Source organism: Ochotona princeps, chromosome 13, assembly GCF_030435755.1.
Source record: "Ochotona princeps isolate mOchPri1 chromosome 13, mOchPri1.hap1, whole genome shotgun sequence".
Classification (NCBI taxonomy): Eukaryota; Metazoa; Chordata; class Mammalia; order Lagomorpha; family Ochotonidae; genus Ochotona; species Ochotona princeps.
In genome coordinates, this window is record NC_080844.1 from 56,155,750 (window position 1) to 56,179,047 (window position 23,298).

The following is a 23,298-nucleotide window of genomic DNA, read 5'->3' on the forward strand; positions in this document are numbered from 1 at the left end:
CAGCCTTTGCACCATTTCATCAGGTTCCCTCTGATCTCCCAAGGCTCAATGGAACCCACACAAGATACGTTAGGTTTGCTTCCATTCTCAGTGGCTGCCTTGACCAATGTGGAACGGCAGATTGCCCAGCTTCAGTAAGAGACACCCCGGTCACTTAACTCCTTATCCCTGACACGGTACTCAATAGGACCAGCCAGGTCCTTGAGAGGGGACTAAAAAGACAACAGCATCCAGATACTTTCAGAGTTGTTGTTTTAATGAACACAGAGCTGGAGATGGGTGAGTGTGCCATTGTGATGGCTCATCCACAAGGAGAAGTCTAGTTTAAAGTGTGGCTCCTCCCTCTTCCAACTAATCCCTTAAGAACTGGCACGGGCACTGCTTGGTCACAACAGCAGAGCCTTCTTCCTTTTGACATGCAGGATTTCGGTGGCGTCTGGGTTCACCTCCCCTCTGAGATCGTTTCCAGCCTCCATGGCCTCTGGCCCTCCCTGCAGAAATCAAACATGGGCCCAGACTTAACACATAGCTCCCATCCTATCCCCGCAGCGGGTGCTAAGGTACCCTGGGGAGCATGGAGCTCATTCATCTTCCCACCCTCTCCCAAGGAAGAGACTCCTCAAAACAAGAACGAAAAAGCAGTAAAGCCAGTCTCTCCTGTAGCTGTGGTGTCTTTTCAGAAAAAAAACCAGCATGCAAAATGCAGAACTCTTGTAGCCAGCACGTCCCTGACCCTTTCCACTAATGTAGTGAGCAGGCAGCCAGCATAGCCTGGGCTGCCCTGGCCCGGGATTGATGTCGCCCCAGTAGGTTTGCTTCTACAGAACTAATGGCCGTGACTTCAGAGAAAACCCCGCAGGAAGTTTAACCCACGTGTCATCTGCCTGGCCAGCTCAGACCCATGAAATCAGGCGCCTTGCTCCAGCTGCATCTGACACTTTAGAGAGGCTGATCTTTGGCCAAAAATAAACTTTGATAAGAAACAATGAAGTTTGTCTTTTCCCCAGGGTCTGGCAAGTGGGGCAGGGGTAGGGGAGGTTTACAGCTTGCTACTCACATAAGCCCCCCGGAGACCCAGGTTCCTTGCATTGGCCAGTTCTGCAGCCCGTCGAGCCATTTCCACTTTGTAGGAGCCAGGAGGGGTCCAGCCAACACCTCTGGTCAGGTTCAAGTCTGATTTGTACTTGACCTTGGGGAAAGGAGGGAAGCAAGAATATGTCACCAGGATTTGGGGTGATTTGGCCGCCGAGTGGGTAGGGTTAGAAAGATCCAACGTGAGAACCATATTGTCACTGAGGCTAAGATGAAGGAACAGATCTCTGTAACGCAGAACATCCCTGGCATGCAGGATCCCGTGGGCCATGGGCTGGGCCAGCCTGTTACTACTGTCCCTCAATCTTCCCTTCCCAGGAGAGGAGCCAAGTTGGAGCTCCTGCCTGAATTCACTCTATGCCTATGGGGAGTCCCTTCCCTTCCATAGCATTCAGTTTCTTTCCAGAGAAAGTACAGAGATGACCCCTTGGGGGCTCTCACATTAAACCAAAGGGAGTTCACTTCCCAGGTCTGCCACTTATCTGCTGGGTGATATTAAGGTAACTTCTCTGAACCTCACGTGTCTCATCTGTGAAATGGGGCTGTACTGAGGTTATAGCAAAGCCCACAGGACAGGAGATTTGGCAAGCATTTGACACAAATCCTGACACCCCAGCAGTGATTTCAGAAATGGTGGTGACTGTTGTTAGTCCTCCTGCTGCTGAAGAATTACATGGCATAGATTTTGCCTCAGCCCAGCTCCCCAAAGAAGGTTCCCTGGAACAAGAGTAGAGCCAGCTCTTTGGAAGAAACACCAAGGACAGGCCTCAGGGTGGGGAGGCAAGGCAAGGCTGCTCACATCGCTCTGTAGTTGGTGGGCCCTCTGCGCATGCTTCAGGCCCAGCTGCTCTGGGTCACTTGTGGGCTGGGGCAGGGGCTGTCTGTAACGCACATCGCTGGCCAGGAGTTGGCTTCTCTTGGCCTGCAGAAAGCCTGGCTGGTCTGCACGGCTGTGGAACTGGAACCGACTCTGGGCGAAGTCCTTCTTGTATTCATTGTCACTCTGAATTCTGCCAGCATAGAGGAAATGCTTCGTCCTTGGGTCATCATGGACGCTGCGGTACCCAATGTGCAAGCCCCGGTCCCGCAAGAAGGCCTCTTTGTACCGGAACTGGAAGTCAGAGGAGCAGAGAGGGGTCACAAGAGCCCAAGTCCTCCCTGCCCCTAGGCCAGTCTCCCTGGAGAAGGCATCTCCTATGGGACTCCTGCCAGGAAGCTCATCAGTGGATCAGAGGCATACCATCTGGATTCAGGTAGACCCAGGCGTGTGACTTGGGTCAGTTAATGGGTCTCTCTGAGCCTCAGGTTTCCTGTGTGAGAGATGGGGTCATGAATCTCTACCCCATGGAACACAGGCAGGATCTCCCGAGATGGGGCTGGGCCTCGTGCCCACCAAGTGGGAGCTGCTGGCACTGTGGCTGCTGTGGTTAATGTCCCATAGCTTTGAAGGCTGTAGTGCAATGCTCTTCAATCTAGTGAGGGATTTGTTTCATTTTGCTTTTGATTTTTAAATACCCAACCTACTAGAGAACAATGTAGGCCTACTATGGGAACTCAATAACATCCCAAACCAGCCTTTATCTCACTCAACACAATAATCACATGCTTGGATATCTCAATGACTAACGATTAAAGGCCTTACTGTGTACAAGCTCTTCACTTTCTTATTCATCACACCAAGGTCTAGCTAGAAGCCATTCAGGAGTGACTGTGTGAAGGTGTGAGGACCGATTTTCTTGTTAATGGCACCACTCTCATCAGTATTCGTGGCTACCTTTTCTGAACACCAGCTGTGAACCAAACACCATACACCATTTATCCTCATTACAATCAGTTCCAGGGGACAGCTATCCAATGTCTACTGTATAAATGTAGAAATCTAACATCATAGAATTTTAGAAACTTTCCCAAGATGAATAGCCAAGTGGCCAAGTCAGGATTTGAACCAAATCAGTCTAAGGGAAAAACCCTCAAATACCCAAACTACACTTTCCATACTCTTACGCTGCAGGTCAGCTGAAAGAAGTCCCTAAATCACACATTGACAATCCAATCGATGGAAATTGACTGCAAGGTGCTCACACATTACTTTTAAGAGAGCCTCTCTTAAGACAGAAGGAGTAGGGGTATCATTCTCCCCAATCCCAAATTGCTTGCAAAAAGCCAAGAAAACAGGGTCTGTTTTTTTTTCCTTCCCTTCAAAATACATGTTCAGTTCTGGGGCAGAGGGAAGAATAACTTCAACAGGTCCTGTGGTTTGCCTTTTCCACAAACCCTGAGTGAATCCTATCAGTGATAGAAGCAGAGAGAGAGGGAGGGAGGGATGAAAAGAGAGGGAGAGAGAGAGAGAGAGAGAGCTCTTACATCACTGGCAATCTCCCTGGATGCCCGGGCTGTCTGGAACGGGATGGCATCCAGCCTGAAATCATAGCCACCAGCTCGGATCTGCTCCCAAGAGTTTCTGTAGACTTTCTGGATGGGGAAAAGAAAAGCAGAGTGAGCAGGGACACTCCTGCTGCCCACACACTGCTTGTTCCTGTGCAGTCCTCTCCTTATGGAGTCCCAGGATGTCACAGCCCATGGCCCCACATGCATCCTGAAGACTCCTCGGCTCTGAAGTGGCTGGGTCTGGCCGAGAAGGGCTTTGCCCTTGTGGGGTGCGCAGTCTGGACATCTGGCTTGTTTGCTGCCTACTGCGGGTAGCAGAGATCCCTGCCTCATCCCTTCCTGTCTTGGCTCTCACCTGCAGTATTCTGGGCGTGCAGCTCCCAGATGCCACACTCAAAGTTTCAGAACCCAGTTTCTTCCTAGCTGCGGAAAGCGCTGCCCCTCAGGGCTTGACAGCCCTGCATGTGTTAGCTGCACTGACTTCCTGGGGACCCCTTGGCCTGGCTTTGATGCCATGTCCCACATCGTCACTGTGAGGCACGCTGCATCTCACACACACCCCTGGAGCCTGCACGGAGGGAAGCGCCTTCACCTGAATTAGATTTATTGTCAAGCACCTGACCGAGTACCTGACCCATGTGTTTCATATCTTCCTCTTTCATTTTTTTCCCTTTTCAAGTTGTTCCCACACCCCCTCTGGGAGTCTGTAATCATATCCTCTTAGTCCTCAGGTAGGCCCACATCACCGAGAGAGGCGTCACAATCTTCTGTAGCCCTTTTTTTTTTTTTTTAAGATAAGGGAATGGCTCCATGAAAGGAGTCCTCTGGCGATCCCAGTGGAAGGCTCTCCTTTATTCAAGCGCAGAGAAGGGAGCCAGCAGGGGAGGCACATCACCAACAGATGACAAAGTGACAGCCCCAGACCGCAGCGGTTGCTCGCTCATTCCATGAGCTACAGCGGGTCAGGAGGCCCTTAAGAACTTTACTTTTGTCACCTGGCAATGGAGGTCAAGGCTGGTGCTCTGTTCCACACAGGGTTGGGGGAATGAAGCCAAGGAGGAGTGGAAGATAAAAAGCACAGTGGCTCACCCCATCCCACACTGGGCCTGGAACTAGAGGGGCCCACCAAGAAAGAGCCTGGAGCATGCAGGCTGGAACTTGCTTCTTTCTGCCACAGTCCTCCATCACCTTTGCCTTTGCCTATGGTTCCAACATCCAAGCCTGTTGACCTAAAATCCACATCCCTACAGTATCTGAGCCCTTGCAAGCGCAGAACCCATGCCTGTGGAGTGACCACCTAGTGGAAAAATCCCAGAATCAGAATGATTGTGCTTCCTGAGTCACTGTTGAGTTTAGCAGCTAAGACTGAAGGCTGTAGAAAGATGATGTTCAGGTAAAGACAAACTAGCAATCCCTTCAGCCTCACTTTCCGTGTGGGTGGCCCTACAAATATTAGCACAGTAAATGGAGTCAAAACGCTCTCTGCTCTCTGTAAGGAACACACGGGCCTTCCTAAGAAGAAAACCCGCAGGAGATCTGAGCTCAGTTCATGACAGCAAACTTCGCCACACCCGACTCCAACATCACTCTGCACTGGCATCTAACTGTCCCATCTCTCCTGACCCACCTAGAGCATGTGGCCCAGAATGGGGTTCTCCCCAAGGTGCTGGATCCCTTTCTCCCACGACTTCTCCCTGTATACTATTTGCTTGATTGTGATCACTTCCTCTTCCTCCCTGAGTTTTTGTATTCTGTTGAGGTTTCTGCCTTGCCACTGGGAGCCTTTAGATTCCATAGGCTCTTTGATTCGGAACCCTGGGTGTTCCTCTTCTTTATCACAGTGGGCACAGTTTTGTCCTCATCCTCACACATTAGCGTCATTTGATTTTGAGTTATTTCGGCTGCCTTACACATCTCAATGGCTTTCTTTGCCCAGGAAGGTCACTTTACCTCCACATCTTCCTCACAGAGCACTTGATCCAATTGTGCGTATTCTACACGCCCCCGAAGAAGTACTCTTCAAAAGGGGTTCACAAGTTACCCGCGTGCCCCGGCAGCTAATTTCAGCTCTGGGACTCTACAAACTGGCATCCCTTCTGTGAATGAAGACATGCTTGTGACCAGCCCCCAGGTGCCTGTCCTCCTTAAGTCTGGCTCCCAACAGACCGCCTGGCTGTATCCAGTTTCCACTGGCCTGGGCCTCCAATAGATGCCCCCATGGAGGCCTTGCCTTCCCCCATCCTTGGAGCATTAATAAGATGGATGCTTTGTGCCAGCTCGCACAAGGCGGGGAGGCCCTGCTTCCCCAGATGGAGGTCAGCCCACCAGAACTGCTGTTCTAAAATTATCCCTTGCGCATCCCTCCAAAACATCAAATGATCATAATAACTCATATTTACAAAGCACCATTGCATTCACTGCGTGGGATCCTACAGGGCTTTACAAATGCAACAAACTAATACACACGCTAACTAGAAGGCGCCTCTCGCCAACCCCTGCGAGGCAGCCACCTCCAGGGTGAATGGTAGCAGCTGTTGATCTGCACGGAGCCCCAGGACACAATGGCCAGGCCAGAGAGGGAAGAATGGCCAGGCTCTGGGAGGCCCCGCGCTGCCCCAGGCCGACACACTCAGCCTCTGTTATTCTGATCTGACAGAGCCTTTTGATTCTGCCGCCTCTCTACCTGTTATCCGGGGATCACAGCTTTGCTGGCCGAGCAGCCGCCTATTCTATTACAACTGGGGGCCTCCATCCCCTGCTAACAAGAAGCCTGGGCTTAGGAGGCCGCGTCTTGGTTATGCACGCAAAGGGCACACGTCCAGGGAACACTGAAGTGTTGGAGAACACAGGGCCTCACACAAAAGAGCCAGGTGCAGTTGCACAGGGTAGACCAGATAACAGCATATTTGCAAACCACCAGATAAGACAACAGCATCTCTTCTCTGTTGAGTAGCTAAGGAGGAGAAGTCTGGGGAAACATCTGGAGCAGGTGCCAGGGTCCACCTCCGACGGTTACCCAGCACATGACTGAGGTCTTAGGTGCTTAAGCCCAGATTTTTAGTGCTAGCAGAAACCTTGGTCAATCTCAACCTCATTCCTCTTTTACAAATGAAGATTCCAACGCCCAGTGAGGAAGGTGGCTGCAAGTTACATAGTTTGTCCACTCTCAGCCTAGTGTGCACTCTGCTGCAAGTCCTCCTTCCTAGGACCTGGAAAGAAAATTCACTTTGGGCACAGATCATTTTTAGGCACACACCATGTGACCCACCAGTTCACTTACATCACTCAGGTACAGCGCATTGAGGCGGGCACGGGCAAAATCCGGGTGGTCAGGAACCAGGGTGTATCTGTGCAAGGATTCAGCATCCCCCGACCTGTACAGACGCTGGAAGGGAGATGGGAGAGTGGCAGTCACCGAACCCCAGGGGACACACAGCTCCATCCCTCCCCTGACCCTCTGTGAGGAGGAGGGCGTCCATGTGGCCAGGGTGAGGCCAACACCCTAGATGTGACTGTTTTAGAGTCTGTGACTGAGGATCAGAGTTGTGGTTTTATCTTGTTTTTAACTTGCAATGAGACATAGCTTCGATGTCTCTGCTGAGCATTCGTCTTAACTGTGAAAAATTAACACACGCAGCAAGTAAGTCCTTTTGAACGCCAACTGCTATGACACGTGTTCAAGAACCTGAGCATTTCATGGTCCACCCCATCCCAGAAAGACAGAATTTTGAAATTCAAGCTTTACCCAGGTTGCTACTTTGAGAACAGCTATTAAAGGGTTGCAAACAATTTTTTTTTTTGCAGAGGATATTTTATGATAATCCAATCTGTCTCCAAATTCTATTTGGGCATTTGTGAACGCAAACCAGTCACCTGCAACAGCATTTGAACTCTCTGAGGACGGGGCTGCTTTGTCACTGTGGGTGAAGAATTGAATCCCTTGACAACTTCAGGAAAGAAACATCTGACTTCCTGTATCTCAAGATGAACACAGGCAGGAGGAAATGAGGCTAAGCTATACAGAGAGTAAAAGGGGGAAGAAGTTTTGAATGTAGCTGCTCTTACTTTGCCAGTTGGGTTACACTGACCTCTTGTTTCTAGCATTATTTATCAACCAGTCAGAGGGATCTGATCCACAGTCTGAGTATTTTCATTGATCAAGATCAAACCACAATCAAGGCATTGCTTGGGCACTTACTATATTCTTGGTACCTGCTAGAGTATTCTGTGTTTTTCTTTATGGAACCCTAATTGAACTTGCCTAATCTGATGAGAGGGCCACCACTAGCACACTTCTCCACATGTTCCCTGCATCATTCAAGTAATGGAGGTGAGAAGATATGAAACGATCGGGTCCACAGTGTCTAGGCAGTAGGCAAGGGTATGCATGCACATCTTTCTAGAGCCTGGATCCTTGAGCCTTGCCCAGTGAGCAGCAAGCAGTACCCTGTGCAGGCCTAGGACGCGTGATTAGAAAGCACCTACCTCATTGCAGTGTAGGTAGCTGTTTTTGGCATGAACCAAGTCTGGGGAATCAACCACCGTGGTGAACTTGATACTGTCTGGTTTTTTACGATATGTGGTCTGTAAGAGGAAGACAGAGATTCCCATGACACAAAACAGCAGGCATGTCTCCAGGTGCAGCTTCACCCCGCCTCCTCAGTGCCATAGGTGCCAATGGCATGAATGAAAAACAAGTCCCACTTCTGGGTAGGCACCTAATAATCCAGAGGAGGGAGAGATGTGAGTTACCCTCTGACCCAGCACATTCTACAGGCATTGCCTCTTCAAGGAAGAGACTAGCAAATGCTATGGAATTTTATAAAGGGGAGAGAGATCCAATGACCCCTGCTTGGATCCTGTCCAAAGAGTTCCTGTGACTAAGAATCCGAAGAAAGTCATGCTACCCTCACGTTCAGGTAATGCAGCTGTCCCGTGCAACTTCTACCACCATCTGAAATGAGATGGCTGTGGAACACTGTGAGTGATTCTTCCTCCTCTGCAGGAAAACAACCATACATACCCTATTTACCAAGAACCTTCTCCTACATCAATGCCTTCCCTTCCTTACCAGTGAATTCCCTGAGCAGCAAGTCCCATTTCGTCTTAGAATTTGCCAACAAATAGTCCCAGAAAACCACAGGGATCACAGCCGCCTCAGAGCTGTGCTCTCTCTTGGTCTCCACTCCATAAACAGGGTCCCTCTTCCCAAGAAACGCTGGGCTGCCCTGGTTGGGCCTGGCAGGAGCAGGTGGGTGATACCTCGCTGATGAGTTCTGCAGCCTTCTTTGCACCCTCTATCTGTGGCGATCTCAGCGCCAGCCATCCTGTTCCCTTCATGTTCATCAGGTCTGACTTGTAGCGCCACTGCAGGAAGAAAATCAGGGGCATCAATCAGGACAGTGCCTGAAACGATTAGAGCATTTCTAGAAGATCCTTGATGGATGCTAGTGTCTGTAATGGCGCTTCATCACAAAGACTCAACGTCTTCACTGGGAGTGTATGCTGCACACCAGCAAGTCAAACAGTTTCAATGTGTGCATTCTGTCAAGAAATTAGATCACAGATCATGTCCATGATACGAGAAAGCCCTGCCAGGGTACAGGCAGGATTCAAGCCACCTGCCCGGAGCCAAGCATCCACCAGGATTATTTACCCCTTCCCACCAGTGAGGCAAATTGATCCCTGCTAGGCAGACACAGTCTCCACGCTGCCCAGGCACGAAGGGGGGCCTGAACACCAATCAGATCAGATCTGCTGTGGCCCAGAGCAAATCGCTTTGCCAAAATGAAACTCAGGTTCCCTGGGATAACTGGAGATCCTAATAAACCCTTCTCTTTTCACAAAAACACCTGAGACAAGATTCAGGGACCACGACTCTTCAAATTAGCTTGTTGTTCCTGTGGCAGTGGCAGGAGAGGGGACATGGGACAGTGACTGCAGGACTGACCACACAACCACCTCGAATAGCGAGGGGACCCTTTTAGCTGATGCCTGCCTCAGTTGCTCTCCCAGTTCCTCCTTATGATTTGCTTGCACAGCAAACAAATGGGCTAAGCCTTGGCTTCTTCTTTCCGTTTAAGGGCTCAGGAGATGAAGACCACGGCATCCTTGGCAGGAGAAAACAATGAGTGCCACTTTAATGCAACACCAGGTCTGATTATCAGCCTCATAGAAGGTGAAATCACACTCCCCTGGCCCAGTTGTCACCCCATGCCCTACGAGGAAACGGCTGCTGCCTGGCTGCTTCTCTGTTCTTTCTGGAAACTCTAAAGGTAGAAGAAACCTCTCCAAGGAAATCTAAACTTTGGATCTAAACGAAGTTGATGGCATTTCTCTAATTTAGATATAAGCTCTGCCGTAACGCAAAATATCACTCCAGATATCAGCCTCTGCGCGGTTTTAGTTCTCTTTCATTTCAGCATTCACAGCGTCCCTCACAGCTGGCCTCAAAGAGGGTCCGTTTCTGATCTACTGTCTGCCGGTTAATGCCCCTGTGCAAATTCCACTCCGCTTTCCGACTGGTGAAGGGAGACATCACTCAGGCTCGGGAGCAGGCTTCAAAACCCCGTGTCAGTCAGATTGCTTTTCATACCGCGATCTTTCAGTCTACACCGGCAAAGCTTTTGCCTTCGACTCTGATAAAGAACAGAGAAAATTGGATAAATTTCTAAGTTGGAGAGAATAATCCTACAGGGCCTCTTCACAGCCGGGCCTTGCTCCTTTCATAAGCGAGATGAAGTGGGGAGCGCTCTTTCAACTTGCCTTTTGTTGAGCTGAACAGTACGATCGCAGGTAAGTCAGAAAGCAAGATGCAGGTTCCCCAAAGATCTGACTGCGCCTCAGATTCTCTCATAAATGGATTGTCTATTGATATCTCAGCTCCCAGCCCCGCTTTGACTATTCACACAGACCCTAAAAACAACACACCTGCCCTCGGCTTCCGGATGAAAGCAAGGGACAGGGGAGGCGAGTCAAGACGAATCAGCTACCCATAGCTGGTCGGGAAGAACCATTCTAAGATTAGAAAGGACCTTCTGCATGCACAGGTGAAGGCTGCCACCCCCGATGGCAGCCATACTCTTCTCCCGACAGCATTAGGTTCACACCTGCGCCCTGGCACCCCCCTTTCTGGGGCGCCATACTGCAAATGTCCAAGCTCCAGCCTTCAGTCCCTGAGGCTCCCCAGACCTGCAAAGACAGAGTTCTTCCTCTCATCCACTGACCATCTGGAAAGAAGTTCAAACGAGGGCTCCAATTCTCAGGAGACCTGGGAGCTGTCGCCTCACACTGGACACGGTACAGAGGATAGACTCGGGAGCCAGAGCACCTGTGTTCATAATCCATCCACCTGGGGATGCCAGAGAGTCCCAGCCAGAGACCAGAGACCAGAGCTGGGAGCCCTACTTCCAGCCCTTGCCAGCTGCGTGCTCTACAGCAACCCATTTCCCTACCAGTATGTGGCCATGGACAAGTGACTTAGACTAGTGGTACCATACTTTTACATCTGTCAACACAGAATAATGCAAGTACCTACTGATATATTAAATGAAATTATTTGTGCAAGCTCATTGGCACCAATGCCCAGATAAGTATCCTGTGATTTTAGCTATGATGATGTTGGTGTTTCTGATGGGGAAACTGAAGCCCACTGGATTTCCGCCCAAGGTCACATAAATGCAAAAAGTGGGGACAGAGTGGTTCCCAGGATAGGCCAGGAGTATGCTTTGCAGGACTGCAGCCCCTGCAGGAGGTGCACAGCTGAGTGCTGGACCCAAGCAGGCTTTGGGCATGGTGAGGGCAACTGCAGCTTTGGAGAGTTCAGCCTTCAGGGGTAAGAGTCTCTTGGCCTTCTCTGGTATGACCTAACCCAAAGATTTCTTTCTGGTCTAGATGGGTGAAGACAGGAAAAGCAACTGTAGCTGGGGCCTGATCAGTGGAGTGATGGCTCAGTAGAGGAAAACTCTAGGCAACCTCTGTTTCCGGGTCGCCATAACCAAATCAGGTGACATTGAGTTTCTGACAACAACTATCAGAACCAGCTGGATATTTGGGGGCATACTCTTCATAGTCCTTGGAATCCAGCCTCCACCCCCAAATTAAATAGATGTGTAGTTTTAAAAGACATAATAAGGCCATTTAAAGCTGAAACAATAATGGTTTAGCCATCAAAAATTGAATACATATCCTGTTGTGACAATGTCAGTACAAGAATGCCATCTTCCATTTCATGGGAGGAACTCCCTTTTATAGATTGTATGCCTCCTATTTTTTAATTGTTAAAATTTCTTTTCTGAATGAGCAGAGGCACACATGGTAGCTTGAGGTTAGTGTTGGGTTTTCTCTTTTTCCTCAATTAGTAACATGAAGATCTGGCAGGATGTTGATGCTGGCATCTAGAAAATGAGTTTCCTGTAAAGTCCCAGAAGTCTGAACTCATGTACCCACCTGACCTCTACGCTTTTCTAAAGGTAAAGTGATGGCTTCCACAGCCAGCCAGCTGGGCTGCACACCCACCCTTCTGCCTCTAGCTCAGCCCAAGATGAGGACAGGCCATTGACCCTGTAGGACAACAGACAGCCATGCCTTGAGCCTTTCTTGTGGGTCCCTGGAATGCTCAGCAGCAAGTGGAAGGGCTGTGTGAAGGGAAAACTGAGCAGGTGCTTCAGTAACCAAATCCCCTTTGTGGAGCCCAGATAAACCCACGTAGGCCACATTCTACTGAGACAGTCATTTCCAGCAAAGAGTGATGAATAATTAAAGTGTAACTAAGTTAGTGAAATTAGTTAGATAATTACAAATTATAAATAAGTTAGATAATTATAGGTTTATAGCACCTCATTTGTTGCCTGATACAACCAAAAGAAGAGTAGGCAGCCAGAATTGGGTGTTCAGGTGCCTGGGAGCATACGAAGGTAGCTAGTATTCACCAGGCATTTCCACAGCCCAGGTCGCACGCCAAGTGCTTCCTATAGAACCACTCTCAGTTGGGAACTTGATTTTCAGCTGGGAGGGAGTAATTCTGCCCCTTCCCCAGCATATTTGGCAATTTGGGGAGGCATTTTTTGGCTGCTACATTGGAAGTCACTCTGAGAGTGTAATAACAGAGACCAGAGATGTTTGCTCATTATCTTGCAGTGCATAGGACAAGCCCCCACAGCAAACAATTCTTCCACCTACAAGTCAAAGGTGCTGAAGTTGGGAGAACCTGCTGCAGATGTTAGGGTTAAAGTGACAGCTTTGGACTACTCTCTAAATGCGAGCATCTTCCTACAGGAGTTGCCATAGAGCTAGCCCTGCCACTCTGTGTCCTCCCAGCTGTTTGCTATAATCACATTGTCATTGCTACCAGGTCCTGTGTCATCCTTGCTGTGTCCAAGGCCTGGAGAGGGGAGGTGACTTGTCACCTTGTTCTCACAGCCAGTGGTAGAGGAGCTGGGGATGAAACCTCCAGAATCTGACCTCAGCACCTTGCAACGCCGCCACATGGTGCCCTGGTCTGGGAAAGGACCTCCCCTTTCTACTCTTGGACTAAGTGGCAAGATGCCTCTGCTTTGAGCTTTATTCATGACAGCAGGATAAGTTCTGGAGCCAGTCCTGCTTTGGGACTTTCCACATTCCCTGAAACAGAAATTGCAACTGTCCCTGCCCCCTCCCATCCCACCAGAACACTGCAGCAAGGATAAAGTAATGGGAACTGGTCTGTGAGTGTCAGCCACGGTTCCAGTATTCTTATTCATATCATCACTTGTATACAGCCTAGACCCTGATTCTTCGCTTGCTCACACTCTCTGGCGGGAACTCTTATGAGGCCCCCCTCACTTAGTGGTTTTACTCTACGCTCATTTATGTCACAGCTGCACCTGCTCAGGCCCTTGGCATTTGAACTTGCTTTTGTGCTTGTCCAGGTCTGTCCTCCTCTGTGATCTTCTTTGAACCTCAGCTCAAATGTCCTATTTTCAATGACAATTACCCTGGTGGCTTATTTCAATTTGCACAGATACGTGAGCACACACACACACACACACATACACACTTCTTCCCACTTCTCTGTTCTGTCTCTGTACCATGTTGATCACAATCTGACAGCCACATACTTAGTGACCATGCTATATCCCTCTTTCAGCTAACAGAAGTCCATGGGCATGTAACTTGGGTGAATCTTTCTGTTGACAGCTGTACTTCAAGGGCAAGCAACAGTGTCTGGTGCCAAGCAGGTGCTCAGAAAGTACTGAGTGATTGAATAAATGATCCCCACCGGGAGGATACAGACTAAACAAGGTAGGTGGGAGGGGGCAGACTCGGCTGGCCTGGGTCCCCCAAGGCCCCTTACCTCACTCTGCAGGGCGTGGGCTCTCTTGGCCCAGGCCATCTTTAGGTCCTCAGGCAGTGCCGTGAATTCATGGCATTGTATGCGGTAGTCGTGGTCACTGGCCAGGGCCTGGGCCTTCCGGGCGTGAACCAAGTGCATCATGTCCATGGGGAGGTGGCACCGGGCTTGGCTGCTGGCCGCTTCCCTTCTGTATTGGAGCTCGCTCTGCAGCTGGCCCATCCGTCGGCAGTGCTGTAGCCGGGGGTCATCATGGACATTCTGGATTCCAATGAGCTTCCCCCGCTCCTTCACAAAGTCGTGTCTGTAGAGGAACTGTAAAGAGGAACCTCTGCTCAGGAGCTGGCCTCTGGCCTGTTCCAATGTCCTCTGTGCATTTTCAGCGCAGACCCTTGGAAGATCACCTGCTTGTGCGTAGTAGGTGGTGAGCATATGGGAAACCACAGTGAGGTGGCCCATGAGCACACCTTCCTCCGTGGATGGTGGTAGTGGGGTGAACAATTAAAACACTGCTCCATTCTTCCACCTCATTAAAATCCCAGCTTCAGAACCCACATAGAGGCCCCACTCCCCTTATGTGTCCTATGGCCAAAAGCGATTTATCAAAAAGGGTAAAAGAAACGTGTGCTTTGTCTGTTCACACTTGGCAAAACATTAAACCCCAAAGACAAGATCCATGTATTTGAAGTCCACGTTTCCTGTGATTTGTTTGTGGGAAAGACAAAGTCACCTTCATATCCCAAAGCTATGGACGCTATCAACAGAGCCGCTGAGATGCAGCCAGCAAGTCCTAACACCAACACAGGAAACTACAGAGCGCCGGGAGGGAGGAGCGCTATAGTTGTCTTGCAATTTTTTACTTTCTAGTTCTGGGTAGAGCTAGCAGCACAGGCCCTTTGCACACTACCAGGGGACTGTTGCCCAGACATCAATCTCTACTAGAAATAAGTTGCCATCTCCTTCCTGCCGGAGACCTTTGCCTGAGCTCAGCCTCTGATGCGCATAGCATCTTGCTTCCCTTCCGCCTGGCAAAGGTCTCGTTCACATCTAATGTATTCTGCAGGTGAAATCCCGTCTCACATGGTTACAGACTCACTTTCATCCAGGAGAATCAGCCACAGACATTGTTTTACATGAAGCTAACAGAAATTAGGCAAGATGGAAGGTCATCTCATTCCACTCACATCACTGACTATGTCTCTAGAGGCCCGGGCAGTCTGGAAGGGGAGCGCCTGCGTTGTCAGCTTGTAGCCTTGAGCACGAAGATTATGCCAAGACTCCTTGTATTTCACCTAAAGAGGAAACATGTGTAGATCTTCCTTTAAAAATAAAGCGACAAAGGAATCAACATGCAAAGGCTTATCCTGTCATGGGCAGCCAGACATGGAGCAAACCTCATGGGCACCCACCCGTAGCAGGCTCCCTGGGACACAGAAGCACTCAGCACATGGTGAACGGGCACATTTAATATGGCCATGTGAAAACATGCATTTTCAAAGGCCTCTGTGAAGGCCAGCTTGAGGTCACTGTTCAGTCCCTTCATGGAAAAGCACATGTGTGCATCTGGAGCACACTTGAACTTAAGCAATGAGCAAGGCTTACGTCACTCAGATTGGCTGCGTTGGCCTTTGCCCGGATCAACTCGGGCAAGCCCAGGGTCATCGTGTACTGGTGTCTCATGTCTTCTCCAGCAGCTTTATAGAGGCGCTGGGGCCAAAAACAAAGACAAGGAGGTCAGCACTGTGCCTCCTCCCTCCCTCTGCCCCTTCTGGAAGCCCGTCTTCGTCAGTGAGGGAACCACATCAGGAAAAGGCTATTTGCTGCATCACCAATAGCGCCTTCAGCATTGATGAACATGTTTCTTTGAATAAGGACAGTCATTCATAAGGCAACTTGATTGATGGAACAGGAAAAAGTAAAGAATTGCCATCTACTTGGCCAAGTGATAGGCCAAGAGAAGAAGAAAAAGAAATAGAAGATTCTACACCCGCATCATACTCTTTTGCCTTGAGGACATAGCACAAAGGCAATACTAGGAGAGCTGGGAGTGGCTCTGCCTGGTGAAAGGGGGTTCCCTCCCCAAATTCCAGCCTGCACTCTTTCCTGGACCCAGAGACCCTTTCCATGGTGTCATCCCCTGAAAAGTACCAGCTCTCACGAGGAGACGCAGGTGTGCAGCCGCTGAGTTCTCCAAGACATCCCAGAGGGCATGGTTATCCCATGGCACCTGACTCACAAAGTGAGTAGGAAAGATGGAATGGGAGTTAAGCAGTGTCACTAAACCAGATCATCAGTTTTGTTTCTTTGGACAGCCTTAGCCCTGGCTGCTGCTTCTTCCCTCTCAACTTGGGTGAGGATGGGAACTAACAAGTAAGTGGGCAAATCTGAAGTGACATCTAAAACAGTAGATGGGAAATGCTAAAGAGTCAAGATGATTGATTCTGCACATGTCAGTCTTGCCTATTTCTAATCTATAAGGCAGCTGTTTGGCGGGATAAGCATTTGGTTCAGCAGTGAAGATGCCAGTTGGAACACCTGTGTTCCCCTCCCCATCAAAGCTCCCAGCTCCAGTCCTGGCTCCTCTACTTCTAGCTTCCTGCTAATGCATCCTAGGAGGAAGTAGGTGAAGATTCAATTGTTTGGGTCCCTGCCTACCCACAGGGGAGGCCGTGATTGGGTTCTGCACGCCTGGCTTTGGCCTGACCCAGCCTCAGCCACCGTAGACATTTGGGTGGTAAACCAGCAGTTGGGAAACTCTTTCTCTGCCCTTCAAATAAAAAGAAATTAATTTTAAAAACAAGACAGGTAGTTCTACTAAGAAGTAGAACAAATAAGCTTGGGATAGCTTTGTGGAATGGGAATTCTTCCTTTGCGTCTTCCCTCTGCTACAGACTTAACTGAAGTGTGACTTGGGTAAAGGGTGAGTGAGGAAGAAAAAAAAAATCTAGACACCTGACTCACACCATCCTCTGTAACTGCTGTGGACAGCCACAACTTACCTGGGAAAGGCTGTCCTACAATGTGAAATCATCTAGGGGAAGGCATTTGGCACAGTGCTTAAGGCACTGCTTGGGACCCCGGCACTCCCATATCAGAATGTCTGGGCTCAAGTTCCATAGGCGCTCCCAATTCCAGCTCCCAGGACTCATGCAAGGAGCTTGTTAAGTGGGCTCAGAGGTTCGTGGGCTACTGCTGTGGCTGGCTGGGGCCTCAGCCCCCCACTTTGCTCCGGAACGGACTCAGGTTCCAGGTGATGACCCCTGTCTTTTCCACACCTCCATACAAGTCCCCAGCTCCTCCCCCGACCCCAACCACAAAATGCTCATGCATGTTATGCACAACTCCTTGGTTTTCAAAAAGCCCACTCCAAAGTCATCAGCAGATGTTACCTCATTTGTGATCTGGTTGGTGAATTTTGCATGCAGAAGTTCGGGAGTGTCTGTCACGGCTGTGTGTTTGAACGACCAGGGATGCTGACGGTATTTACTCTGAAGAAAAGCAGGTGACTGTATCAGGCACACACCAGAAGAACTATGTGTCACGTCCTAGCTGACTCACTTTGCGAAGGTTCTTGGGGGACCCTCGAAATCCAGTCAGCTACCTGCTTTTGGGACCTCAGAGCTCCCTGGACTGATGCACCAGGAGGAAGGCAGGCCCATGGTGGAATGAGATGCTTGTGGGGGTATGGGAAGCTGGGCCTTTACTGTGAACATGAACTTGGAGGTTACTAGCCTTGACAGTATATGCACATGAACGCACATACACATACATGCCTGCACCCCACCCTATGAGACTAGGAACACAGGGGCAATGGGGACTGGGCCACTGCATGTTTTTATACTCTAGACTGGGTCCTGCTACACCACACTGGGCAGAACTCATGGCTCGTGAAAGTCTTCAGAAAGCCCAAAGAGCAGGTGCTGTCTCAGCATGCCCAGCAAGTTCATCTGGTGACTCTAGCTGGTCACTGAACACCCCCGGCCACCCCAGGGCTTCCCATCAGAAGTTCTATGACCCTCACACAGTGACATGATTCCAGAGCACTTGGAACTCTAGGATGTCCTTTTGTTCTCTAAGACATTATCTCCAACCATTTCACTTATAGCTGCCAGTGAAGCACAGCTTAGAACAGTGCTCATGCTCACCAGATAAGCAATAACAAACAGGGGAAGTAGAATTTATCCACTCAATTAGTTGAGGTGCAGAGGTTCCGAGAGGGTAAGTCACCAGCTTGAGATCACAGAGCAAAGGAGGCTGGCCTGGAACTTAACTTTCTCCTTGAGGCTCCGAAGGCCACTCTCAGAAGGAGCAGAAAATGAGTACATCTGATGAGCCAACGAATGATTCTGAAGGGCCAATACAGGTCTGATATATCTGTCTTAACTGCAGTCTACGTTAACTGGAGAATCCAGGGAGCAAAAGACCATGCTGGGCAACTGCTCTAGAGGTTAAGATTCCTGTTAAGCTGCTCAAGGACCTGGTCAGCATGTCTGGCCTGCCACCTGCCCCCTGCTTCCTGCTAATGCAGACCCTAAAAGGCCATGGTAACGGCTCCAGGAACTGGGTTGCTGCCACTGATATACAAGACCTGGACTGAGTTTCCAACCCTTAGTGTCTGGTCTGACTAGTCCTACCCGATGCTGGCATCTGGGGATGAACCATCTAACGGGGGTTTTCTCTCTCTCTCTGACTTGCAACTAAACAATTTTTTTCATTAAAAAAAATGAAGGAGGAAAAGAAGTCAGTCCAGACTTCAGTTTAGGCCAAGAATGGCCCCTGCTAACAACAGGTGAACATTAGCTGACTTTCGCAGAAAGAAAGCAGCTGGGTATGGAGGAACAGCCCCTCTCCCTCAGGGGAACACATGGGACCCCCGTGTTCAGAGAGTCCCCAGGTACCTCACTGATGAGCTCTGATGCTTTCTTTCTGCCTTCAATCTCCACTGTGCCAGGAATGACACAGGCCACGCCCCGCATGAAGTTCAGGTCGGACCGGTACAGATTCTGCAAGGAGCAAAGCAAGCAAATCAGGAGGAAAAAGAGAAACCAGAGGCCTGCAGGGAGTGTGGGAAGCAGAGCCCCAGCCACACCAGTCTCCCCATATGATGCTGAGCTCCTAGGCAGATACCCACCAGCCAGGGTGGGGCCGCAGGAAGGAAGAAAAGATTTCTGCGGTCCCTTGTCTCAGAGTGGCTGTAACAGAGAGGCTAGGTGGGTTTTTACTTTGATGTGGGTTATCAAAAATAAATGTTGGAGTGGAGTGTGGTTTTAAACAGCCCTACTGGTCTTCATGAGCAGAACCCAAGAGCCACAGAGCAGCACTCAGCAACCATGGGATGAATCTGAAACCATCCGGCAAAGGCCTGACTGCAATCATGGCAAGGGGGCATGTATGTCCCCTGAGTGATCTGGGGTCGACAGTTGAAACAGTCCCCAGATCCACTGCCCTCCTGCCACCCTGGCGCTCCCCTGAGTGTGTTGCCACCAACACAACCATAGGTCAGGCATGCCAGGACCCAGCTCCAACAACAGCAGGACCGTGCTGAGTTGAGCATGATAGCTCCCTCACTCCTGCCGCTGCTTCCAGGGCTTGTCACTGAGTAAACGCTGTACTCAGCGTTGGCATGAAGCTGGAACAGACAGTGCATGCCCAGATCTGAGCACTGCTGGGCTCACGGGCACCGCCAGACCAGGAGGGAGGGCCATTGTCCTGCCTGGGCCTGTTGCCTGCAAATCTCATCGCACATGAAATCTAGCAAGTTGGGACATGGGACATCTGACCCAACAGGACACTGCAACCTCTCTGGAGGAGTGGTCTGCGGCTCCTGGGCAGTGAGGACATCCTCTGGGGCTGTCCCTGCCTTCCTGGCCTGCCTGCTCAGAACCAGGCATCAGGACTGAGATGCATCATCCTGGCACCATGGCACCTCCTTGAGGGGACCCACGAGAAATCCTTGGGCCTGGATTTCCCACCTCACCCACAACACCCTCTTCTCTCTGATATGGGTCAGTTCTGAAGGGTTCTCAGCAGCCTCTCCCAAAATCTCAGCTCTAGGGGCTAGCATGGTGTCAGAGCGTATTAGGCTGCTGCCTGTACCAATGCCAGCATCTCCTATCAGAGCTGTCTCCAGCCCCAACCACCTGCATTCATGACTGCTCTGTTTCCCATCCAGCTCCCTGCTAAGGTCAAGCAGCAGAAGATGGCCAAATCCTTAGGTCCCTGCCGTCTAAGTCAGATGCCCAGATGGGCTCCTGGCTTTGTTCTGATTTCACCCAAGCTATTGTAGCCACTTGGGGAGTGAACCAGAGGATATAAAACATCTTCTTGCTTATTCTGAGACAGGAAAAGAGAGAGCTCAGCGCTGTTCAGAAGACGGTGACACAGGGACAGATGAGGCCCCAAGATGGATCTCCATCTAGCTGGATTTGCTCCATGCGCAAATCCTCCGTGTGCAAGCCATGAATCAAGTTGTTCAGTCCCAGTACCCTCACTTCTCAAGTGCAATTCTGAGAACGTAGGCAAGTTGTTGGACTTCTTTGTGCCTTATGGTAATTTCTCCATAAAATGAGGATAAAGGGAGATAGATGAGATCATGTGGGAAACTCAGCCCGGAAGTCCAGAGTGCCGACACACAGAGGCCATGCCAGAAGGTACATAAATCAAGCTCAAGGGGAACGTGTGGAACTCTCCGGCTGCATGTGCAAAGCAGATGAGGTTGAGATCGCCTTGCCTTGAGATATGGAGCAGGACTCCGAGGGAGGGCAGTGGGTCCCCGTTACCTCACTCTGCAGCCTGTGAGCTTGCTTGGCGCAGCTTAGCCTCAAGTCTTCTGCCAGGGAGGTATACTGAGGCAGTGGATGTCTGTAGTCCTGGTCGCTGGCCAGGGTCTGAGCCTTCTTGGCATGTACCAGGGTCACCATGTCCAGTGGCAGGTGAAACTGTGCCTTGGAGTGCTCAAAGCCTTTCTTGTAATTTACCTGGCGGAGCAGACACATCAACAGTAGCTGTTTTAAAGTCACCATTGGCTAGGGGGACATCAGGGAGAGCTACTCAATGCATTTGTTGGGATCTGCCTGGGATGATCCTGGCAGTGTGGGTGCCCCCTTCTTTCTGGCAAACCTAACAGATGCATCCTGTCGCAGGTCCTGACACTCTCCACCCTTGCTCAGCTCCCAGGGGTCATTGGTCTTGAGGAAGAAGCCCTACGGTTGAGGTTACCCAGAAGTTCAAGGAATCAACGCAATGACAGTGAGCACTTACTCAAGTGCTTGGATCTTTTCATTTCCAGGGGCAAGCAGATGCACGGCTAACTTGTGCTCTATCCACCCTCTTTTCCTCATCACCTGCCAAGTTCAAGCACCAGAGCTTCTCCCTCAGGAACTCAAGAAGAGCCTCCTCCCAGCCTTGGATGACTGCCTCGTGAAGCAGTGTATGACACGTGGAGATAGATACCCTCCAAATTCTGCCACATTCTGAGAGAGGCAGGGGGAGGCCATTTCAGACCAGCAGTTCCACCGTGGTCTCTGGAGGAGCTGTTGAAAGGTACCTGAAGTTGCAAGACATTTGGTTCTCCCTAACAGCCTCTTCTGCAGTTTCTGCCACCCTATCCACTGTCCCTTCCTGCCCTCACCCTCAGCAAAACAACAATGCACAAACCAATCCCAGACTCCCAGGACAGAAAGCAGAGGAAATGATACGAATGGGGAAAGCAGGGCAGAGGATGTATGAAATGACAGAGGGAGAATGGGCTGGCTCCATGTCCTCGCTCTGCCCCTTTCTAACTGACCTCGGGCATCAACTCAGCCATCCAGTCTCCATCTGCTTTTCAGGGGGCAGTTCCCAGAGAGTATTGGACAAGTGATTAATACTGCGCATGTGGAAGTGTTTAGTCTTCTATAATACACTGAGCACAAACTGCATTGCTGGCATTAGCGAATTCACCCATGTTCACCAGCAAATGAAAGGTCACAATCGGCAATCACAATGCGGTGGCAAACTCTGATGCCTGTGGGTCAGGCAGGTGCCACGGGTCCTGAAGCCAGAAGCTGGAGAAGGAGGTGGCTGTGTGATGGGAGAGCGCACATCCACTCCACTGGGAACAGTCAATCACCACATTCAACTTGGGAACCCAGTCTGGCTACTGGCCAGAAGTCTCACACTTTCATACAAAAGTTTCCATGTTTAAAGCTTTGCAATTAATTCACTCTACAGACCAAATCCAGCTCACGTTCTAGGACTGGTCAAAATCAAAGAATGCCCAGCTCGGAAGGAAATTAAAGCATTAACTGGTCCCACCTCATTTTAGAGAGGAGTAAATGGAAGCCCAGAGGTGACTCAGCAATGCCATCAAGTAAGACAGAGTAAGACAGTGGTCAAATCAGTGCCCACTTCCAGAACGACAAATGACATTAGCTGGCAGCGGTGGTGGCTGGTGCATCCATGGATGAGGCCCACGTGCCCACAGCCTTTTCTCCCACTTACATCGCTCTGCAGAGAGGTCGCATGCACTGAATGTGCAAGGCTGAGATCATCTTCCAAGCTCCGGGAGCCAAGCATCTGTCCTTTCATTTTCTCAAATGCCTCTTTGTATTTGTACTAAAGGGAAAGAGAGCGGGAGAGAGTCACAGCTCGGGGGACAAGGGACACGGAATGGAAGAGGTGGGTATTGGGCGACAATGTTTTGTTCTTTTGACAGTAACCAGGGGAGTTAAAAGAAACCGCGCGGGAGTCGGCAAAGGGTCTGTTCTTTCATATGCAAGACTCCCAATGACTAAAGGGCTCAGCGATGAAATGGCAGGATGCAGTGGCACGTGGGCGGCCCACGGCAGAGGAAGGTGGGTGCATTGTTAGCAGTCTCTTCACATGGACGAGCTTTCTGCAATCTCTTGGTGGAGGGTGCATTTTATCTGCCCAGGGTCCATGTGTACTGTCCAGCATTTGGCTTTGTACCCCAGGCCAGGCAATTTTTTTTTGTTGGAAGATTCGTTCTTTCTCACTGGTCACTATTTGACTGCCCTAACACAGTTGCTTTGGAGAGGAGAGGATATTAACCACAGGCAAAAGAAGGCAGGGGTTAGGGGCAAAAGGAGTGAAAACCGGTTAGTGCTCAACGCCAGTGCAGTCCTGAAGGCTCACATCGCTGATGATTTCACCGGAAGCCTTTGCTGCCTGGAACGGAAGGGCATCCAGCCTCAGCTTGTAGCCACCATCTCGAAGTTTGCTCCAGGACTCCTTATAACGCGTCTGTCAGGAAGATACAAATAAGCCCAGATAAGGACCTCACAGTGACCCTGTGACTTCCAAACCCTCAGTTTGTCATAAGGGGGTAAGCTCTGTTTCGTGGTTGGGTTTTCTCCCTGTACCCTACTTGAGGTTAGAGACTATGCAGGAAAAAACTTAGACAAGGTGATCATCAAAGATCTGCCTCCTGCCTCACACAGCTGCTCAGAGCAGGTAAAGCTGCAGAGGGGCAAGGTTACAAATGCTAG

General features: G+C 50.2%; 1 protein-coding gene across 8 annotated transcripts in view; it reads right to left on the bottom strand.

Moving 5' to 3' along the window:
* Nucleotides 1-235: 235 nt before the first annotated feature.
* Nucleotides 236-23,298, bottom strand: part of NRAP (nebulin related anchoring protein) — a 72,995-nt gene continuing 49,932 nt past the window's right edge. For all 8 annotated transcript variants that reach the window (XM_058671622.1, XM_058671624.1, XM_058671625.1 and 5 more), the window contains 15 exons: nt 22,946-23,053; nt 22,292-22,405; nt 20,590-20,787; nt 18,709-18,813; nt 17,200-17,298; nt 15,413-15,517; nt 14,995-15,102; nt 13,814-14,125; nt 8,743-8,847; nt 7,966-8,064; nt 6,761-6,865; nt 3,457-3,564; nt 1,892-2,203; nt 1,058-1,189; nt 236-491 (listed from right to left, as the gene is read on the bottom strand). In XM_058671622.1, coding sequence (XP_058527605.1) covers nt 387-491; nt 1,058-1,189; nt 1,892-2,203; nt 3,457-3,564; nt 6,761-6,865; nt 7,966-8,064; nt 8,743-8,847; nt 13,814-14,125; nt 14,995-15,102; nt 15,413-15,517; nt 17,200-17,298; nt 18,709-18,813; nt 20,590-20,787; nt 22,292-22,405; nt 22,946-23,053 — 2,115 coding nt within the window. In that variant the 3' untranslated portion in view covers nt 236-386. The remainder of the gene's footprint in view (nt 492-1,057; nt 1,190-1,891; nt 2,204-3,456; nt 3,565-6,760; nt 6,866-7,965; nt 8,065-8,742; nt 8,848-13,813; nt 14,126-14,994; nt 15,103-15,412; nt 15,518-17,199; nt 17,299-18,708; nt 18,814-20,589; nt 20,788-22,291; nt 22,406-22,945; nt 23,054-23,298) is intronic.